This window comes from Dryobates pubescens, chromosome 12 (genome assembly GCF_014839835.1).
Source record: "Dryobates pubescens isolate bDryPub1 chromosome 12, bDryPub1.pri, whole genome shotgun sequence".
Taxonomy (NCBI): Eukaryota; Metazoa; Chordata; class Aves; order Piciformes; family Picidae; genus Dryobates; species Dryobates pubescens.
Window position 1 is genome coordinate 136,938 of NC_071623.1, and position 7,941 is coordinate 144,878.

Below are 7,941 nucleotides of genomic sequence, written 5' to 3' on the forward strand. Positions count from 1 at the left end.
ACAATTTAGGAACTGCATCAAGCATGTGAGAAACCTCCGCGTTTGTAAGTAAATGGCCAGAAGTGAAGTAGTAGTCAGGACCATAATTTCAGTAGTTTTAAGTCTGGTCAACAGACATGTGGCAATATTTCTGAGACAGAGAATGTGTTGAAATGGCCTGCATGTTGGAATTGACTTGTTCTCTACAAGTCTTCATAAGCTTGTAGTCAAGGATATCGTAACAAGATGGAGGCACAAAATATGACCATTTCTCCTGCACTTTTTAATGGATATTCAATATCTTGTGAACCATATAACCAGATAAGTTCAATCCAAACTCAGTGTGTAGAATGAGAAGAATGCACTAATGGTGCAGTACTGTCACATACCACAATAGGCGAGTGTCAGTGTTCTGTAATTCCTGCTCACTTACGAAATAGAGATGAAGTCAGTATTTACTTAGTAGAGGCAAGTCAGTAGGTTAACTGGGCCATATTAACTAAGATTCCAGTAATGTCTTCATCTTTGTGATATTTAAATGATTCTTTCTAGTACATTGCCAGCCACAGAATAATTGGCATCTTAAGAGCTAAGACCTTGACTTCAGTTATGCATCCCAAATAGATAAGAAGCAAACATTAGTTACGTGCCACTTCTTAAGTATAATCTCTCAGTTTTGAAAAGTATCTTCCACATGCAAATTGACAAAAAACCCTGAAAGTTTTCTATTTCAGAGGTTTCAAAAAAGCAACAGAAAATCCTGTGCTGTCCAAATGACCCTCTTCCACAACAGTCTGTTACCAAAGGCTGAAAATGTAGCGTAGGAAAACTACTGTAGTTTGGCTCCACCTATTCACTTGCTCATTGTTAGCTCACCCCTGAAAAGTCTGTGGAATTACTGAGCAGTGTAAAATGGTAGGTAAGGATCCTAACAAAAATCATGAAATGCCTAAAGTCCTCATTTTTGATAGGCTAGTACTAGTACCAAACTAGTACCAGTGTTGGAAGTGTGCCTCATTGTTAATTAGTTCAGCACTACTGGTGCAGGCTATGTGAGACTTCCATAGTTCTATGATAGCAGCGTTACCATCACTGGAGTAAAACGAGCAGAAGGACACGATTCTACAGAAGGGTTTGTGCAGTACTGCAGCTCACAGCAAAATAAAATCATGGCAACATTTCTTGTTCTCAAACAATCAAGTTTATCTTTTAGGAGGGATAGGATGATTAACATCTAGAAAAACAAGATGATACTTGAGAGGTCTTAGGTATCCTCATCGTAATTTCTGAAGGCACTTGGATCATCTTATGTCTGCCTTTTAAGAATCCAGTTGTAGCCTAAGACCTCCAAATAGTGCCTGCTTGATTTTGTGCTTAACATTGTTTCCTGGAAGGAAGGATATCCGTGATCCGATGTTTCCATAACCCAAATAATACCTAAATGAGCAACAGATTGAGTCTTTTACAGAGAATCCACTTCCAAGAAGCAGTAAGTAAGCAGTAAAGTAAGTGGAGTTCCCAGGGGTTCCCTAACCGAGAACTTGTAGATTCAAATTCAGAGTAGCTTTCTGGCAAATGCAAGGTGGTTCTTTCTGTGACCTCTAAACTCTGTTTGTAGGTCAAGACAAGAGCCATGGGTTCCAGAACACAAACTGTTGATTCAGTGTTGTTAGTACAGGAAATGCTACTATGAAAAAAAAAAAGTGTGTTTAGGTTTGTGGCTGGGAATACTCTTCTCACACATACTTCAGGTGCTGCTCACTTTCTCAGTCTTTGTTGACTTTATCTCAAATGAAAAAGAGAGATGAACTTCAGTGTTTTCCAGACAGATTGCTCTTCTTTTTCCCTATGGCTGACTAATAGATGGGGAATGGAGCATTCCCCATGTTTTTGTTAATCTGAAAAACATGTAAGAATTTGCATGCATTGTCCTAAATTGAATGTGTTTCTGTGCAGATGTTCCTCTGGGTGCTACATTAGTAACCGCTTTTTATAATGGCTGCATGGAGGTGAAGGTCAACAACAGACAGCTGGATCTGGATGAAGCCATTTCTAAACACAATGACATTAGATCTCACTCGTGCCCACTGGTTATGCAGTAGCCTTTCAATTCTTAATTTAACTGTTCTCTTTCAGATGTAATTTGTGTAATTAGTCTCACACCACAAGTAAGCCTGTGTGATTCTATTCAAGATGTGACAGGAAAATAGTCAACGGGGTGGTTTTCCTCTCTTTTACACACAGCTGGGGGGAAATACCCTCTCTCTTCACCTGCAAAGAGACAATCAAGAACAGAATTCTGTCAAACCTTCTTTTCTTCACATCAGTGATAAATCTTACAGGGTAAATTTATCGTCTGTGTTCATACTACACTCTTGATACATTCAGTTTTGAGAGAGATATTCAGGAAGTTCTGTTTAGAACTAATTTCAATTCTTAATTTTCATGTATCAGCAAAAAAATTACAAGTTGCAGATTCTGTTAATGTATTTGAAGCTAAAGACTTTCTTGGGCATAGCATACAAAGAAAAATCTCTGGATTCCTGGATGTCTGTCAATATGTTTACAAGTTGTATCAATATCAGTAAGCAACTTCAAAACTGACATGCTTTTGTAAGTACTGACATGCTTTTGTAAGTAGCTCAGTTTTTGAATATAACTCTTGTTATACTACCAGCTTTAATTCTTCTATCTTAGGAACCCAGCTTTAGACTTTTAACAGCATTCTGGTAATCAGGTTATATAAAACACAATGCAGGCATTGGGAAAACACGGAGGAGCACTGGTCTTCATCACAGGACATCAAACTGGAATTTACTAAGTTGAGAAATTGTGTCAAACCTTTCTTCTGTTTGTGACAAATCTAGTACTCTTTAATATGAGCACCCTGTATTAGTCCATCATATTCCCATTATTTAGGTCGACTTTGCATTCACAGAGCCCCTGAAAACGTTTGTTTGTGAGCCTAGTGGCAGCTGTTTCTGACATACTCAAAAGCCTGAATTATGCTAGCAACAATAGAATGTAAAGTCAGATTCTTCTCAGCCAGCTTTAATGCAACAGTTAACTAGAAAAGTGTTCTTTTCCTTAGGTGTGCTCTATTTCAGATGTTCTGATATTTGTTTAACATTCCTTGAGTGTTCTTTGCACTTCCATCCTCATTTTAATGCAACCAGAAGCCTCCCTGTGAAACTTACCTAGTGGTTCTGTTAGCCCTGAATTAAATAAATAGAATTGATGAAAGCAATAAATACATAAAGTTATCTATCAAACAGAATTGCTTATCTGCCAGGATTCTGGACCTGAGGTTTTCTTTCTTTGCTTGAGACACTGAAGTGGAAAGGTACGTACAGAAGGTTGGATTGTGACAATACTCATTTTGATGATTCCCTTTCTCCAGAGGTAATTCCAGTGACATGAGTGACATTTTTTCATTGTTGAGTACTCATAGTACATGAATATTAGAGAATCTGAACCCATTTTTCAACCTTGTTGCTTTGTCTAAGGTTATTCTTAATTCCATTTCCCACTTGTGTAGTATAATACAGGACTTCCTCTGACTGTGACACCAGCCAGCTCCTGTAGGTAGCTGCTTATCCAGCAGCTATACTATGTGTCTAACATACAGAGGCTAATTACCAGTAAACTGCTAGTTCACTTTTCTAGGATAGCAAGTTTAAAGAAAAAAAAAAATCAACAACCTGATTTCTCTAGACCACCTGGAGGAGAAATAATTGCAGAGAAACATCCTCCCTGGTCTTCTTCCTTCCCAGCACACATTCTTCATTTGGGCCTAAGCTGCAGAATAACTTGACCCAAATAAGGAGGTTCTGCAGGCAAGGCAGAGGTAAACTGGCACTTTTGGCATCAAATGTATGATCGCTAATCAGCAGCTCAGTATCTCAGTACCTCAGCAGCTCCCACTAAATTCTGGAAAGACCTTGGGTCAGGCTCTGTCTTGTACAACAAACAGAAATGATGAGATGAGGAACACAGTGTTAGCAATAGTCTAAATGATTGTGTCGGCCTATGTGAACAGAAAAAAAGGTTTGAGGGTTTTGTTTTGTGGTATTGGGGCTTTTTGTTTGCTTGGTTTGGGGGGTTTTTAAGGTTTTGTTTAAGTGTAATGGTATGGAGGGGAAATGAAAGGAAAAAAAAAGTATTTTCTCACAAAGGAAAAAAAAAGTATTTTCTCACAAAAATTTTCTCATTTCTTTTCTGGTTTTATGGAATGATAGTTTAGGATGTTGTAGTTACAATGAAGCCTCTGAACTTTCCTTTTTTTTTATGTGAAAGTGCCTCCCTGTTGTAAGAAATAAAGCAGCATTTGCAAGTTTTCATTCATGTATCTTGGTTGAGTTTCACTGTGCAAGACTTGTTGTAGTGGTCAAATGGATTATTTGGGAGATTGTGATAATCCTTAGCATCAAAGAAAATAGTTGACTCAAATTAGTATGCTATCCAGATAGGCATCCATCACCTCTATATAAAATTTTAAGTTTGTTGCTTGTTTGTTTGTTGCATTAGGAAATTCTGCTTTGCTTAAAATTATACGTGGAAGGTAGGAGAGCAGCAAAAGTTACCAATTCCTATTTTTTCTCCTTCATTGTATTTAGGCATCATCATTGCAGAGCAGCTGGACCTTTATGCTTTTTTAGCTCCTGTGCACCAAGTGTTACAAATCAGTATGTCTTAATTTCCTTTAAATCTAGTCAAGGAATTGGTTCTCATTTATCTTAGAGCAGCTTCATTCTTACATGCATGATCTGCATTGACTTTACATGCTTTCATGCCTGCAGGTCTCCTGGGAGACTGAGGTCAAACACCTTCACTCTTGATACTCAAGATTAGTTCTAGAGCTGTCACCTTCAAAGAGAGGCCAAATTATTTTTGAGTCATTCTCGTCCTGCTTATCACTGATGTTAGTCCTCTGATGCCATTACTCATATGTACATCGTCAATATTTTGTTGCCTTGTAACTGCCCTGATTTGTGAGGAATTTCATGTTTCATCCAACAAAAAGAGCAGTTGTGTGCCAAAAGAATTAGATGCAGGGGAAAACAGCTCACACCAGAGGGGCAAGTATCACTTTGTGAATAAAAAAAAATAAAAATCAGTAACTGAAATACTTAGCCTCTGCTTTTCTCCCAGCTTCTTTTCCTGACCGTGGTCCAGCAGCAGCAGCTCAGAGCCAAGTGACCTATGTTCCTGTCATTGTAAATAGCTTACTACCTGACATTGTTGCACTGGGCATATCCGTTTGTTCTAAGAGTAGTTACATTTCAAAAGGAATATGCAAAAAAGCATCTAAATAATAAGCTGTTCAGACTACCACAGTAACACCAAGGTTGGAAGAGACCTCAAAGATCATCAAGTCCGACCTGTAAAGGACTAAAGGAACTTTTGTGTTGTTTATAGGCACTTGAATCAATCACAGTGATTGATTCAATTGCAAATTGACACAGTTGTATGTTATTCAGGAGTTAATTAGGTAGCCTTTCTGTAATATTAAAAAGGGGAGGGTTTAAAGGCATTTGTAGCATCTCAGCAAATAAGGAACGTGGGAAAAGCACAAGTAACAAACTGGTATCGCACAGTACAGAGCCATAGAGTTCAAAAACACACACACACTGCACCCATCCACCCCCCACCCCGCTTAGCAGTTAGGTGCAGTTTGTGAAAATCAGAGGTGCAAAATATACTTTTGTATGCACTGTTGGCATAGTTCCAATTGTCATACACAATGAAGATGACACCAGCTGCCCAAGCTAATGAAATGTGTAACTGCCTTTCAATAAAACCAAACTCAATCACAACCTAAACTGAACTAACCCAACTCAACCCAAACCTGCCATGAGAGCAAGCATTACTCTTTGCTAGCCTATGGTAGAATGCTTGATTATTCCCACCAGCTGGTCACAGCTGCCTACTAACGCAGCCCACTGAAAAGCAATCTTCTTTCTTAAACCTGGTCAGAAGCCAACTTTTTGCTTAAAGAGTTTCTTCTGGAGCAGAAGGTTGTGTAGATTTAACAAACCTGTTTGCCTGGAACAGGCAAGCACTATCACCTTGTAATTCATGACCTTATATTGCCACTCTGGGCTACAGAGGCATTAGGCAAGCTGCACAGATGAACTGAAGTTTGTGTCTTAGTCATGGTTTGCACAGTTTCAAACAGTTTTTCAGAGGATTCTTAAGTAGCTCATTGGCAGCTTCATGAACTCCTCATAGTGATGTCATTACTCTGCATTTTTTACCTTAGATGTGAAACAGGATGATACCAGGACCTGCCCAAAACTGTCTTCTATCCTCTGGAGTAGGCCAAACCCCACAGTCTTTGGGGTACTCCAATCTGGACAGAAGATGAGAATAGTCCAGGTAAAACAATCAAGTGAGGGGCAGCTATCCTGTCTTCACAAGTGAAGGCTGCTTTTTGCACAGTGATAAATGTACAGTATTTCCAAGCATTCTCCATATAAAAAAAGGACTGTATCTTTAAATACATGATGGGTAGGAACAAATGTTTCAAGCACAGTTACCATAGGTCTTTTTAAAGCATGATAAGCCTTGCATTATTATTTTCCAAACTAGTTACGTGAGGAAGAGTTTAAAGAAAGAACCCAACAAAAATTGGAATTTTTTCAAACAAGCAGACATTAATTTGGAGAAAGATGAGTTGGTAAGTTCTCTGCATGTCACTTAAAAGCCCAACCATTCTTTTAAATTATGTGAATTTTTTTTTTCATGTTTCAGTCCTGCAGAAAACAAAATAGTTTTTACTGCTGTTGTAAAGCAGGTAACTTACAGAATTACCCTCTCAACTGTTTGTCTTCTGTAGCAGCCTTTCTTCTGAACTGGCTTTGGACTTTTAGCAAAAGGTAAAAGAAGACAGCAAGTGTCCCAGGTTCCCTACAACTAACGATATTTGCAGTCGATGGATTAAGCAGTTACTTGCTCTCTTTGGGATGTCAGTGATGCCATTTAACGAAGCTAAGTGAGGCAGAGCTATGTTCTCAAGGGCTGAAAATGTAGTTTTAGCTTATCTATAAGAATGAACAAACTTTGCCGTTACTCCAAATGTCTGGCAACTACTGCCAGAAGCCTGAAGAAACTGTTTATAACCAAGGAAATCAATCTTACCTTACACCTTGTTGTAGGTCTTGGTGTAAATAATCCCCTCCACCCTCAAAAAAACCCCCAAAACAACCAACCTCAGCCAGTCAAACTGTTAGATTGGACATTCATTCTTCAGGGACATACAGAATGAATATTGAACAAAACCCTGAAGCACTTCATGCCTTTGCCCAGAACCAATTGTTTTTCTTCATTTTGCACACTGATTTTTTTTCTGCTGCTCATGTTGGGTCTGACTCCTAAACTTCAGTGTTTCTGTAGGCAAGTAGCAAAATAATACATGACAGAATGATCTCCAACCGTTGAAAGGCACATAACGCATCCACCTGTTGTTGAAAGTCTCTGAAATGTCTTCTTTTTACACAGCCAGAAGTACCTGGTCTGAACTTAAACTGTGTGCTGTTCTTTACCAGAACAAAGATCAACCTGGATACAAACAGAGATATTGTGGTTTGGGGAGAAATGCAATAGGTCCAAAGATCTCCAAGTTCAAACAAAAGTAAAACTTGTTTGTGACAGTACTGCACTGGAAGATTAATTTTAACTTGTGCCTGATAAATGTGATTCACACAGAGAGTGAGAAAGCAGCTTCCCAGAAGGAACCCTGCACTTCCATGTGAATTTTCTGGCTGTAGAAAATCTCCAGACTCACAGTGCAGGCAGGGACTTTACCACAGAACAGCATCTGCCTTGTTTGCACAGAGTAATGATGATTAAAAAACAACCTGTGGAATGGTCATGCTAGGAGTAACTTCTGTTTTGCTGGTGATGGGAAACCAAAAAAAAACACAAACAACTGGCTCAATAAATTATGTGTAGAGGAATTAC

General features: G+C 38.7%; 1 protein-coding gene across 1 annotated transcript in view; it reads left to right on the forward strand.

Moving 5' to 3' along the window:
- PROS1 (protein S) overlaps positions 1-2,510 on the forward strand; it is a 30,723-nt gene extending 28,213 nt beyond the window's left edge. Inside the window, exon 15 of the mRNA XM_009897413.2 lies at positions 1,936-2,510. Coding sequence (XP_009895715.2) covers positions 1,936-2,081 — 146 coding nt within the window. The 3' untranslated portion in view covers positions 2,082-2,510. The remainder of the gene's footprint in view (positions 1-1,935) is intronic.
- Positions 2,511-7,941: the final 5,431 nt, after the last annotated feature.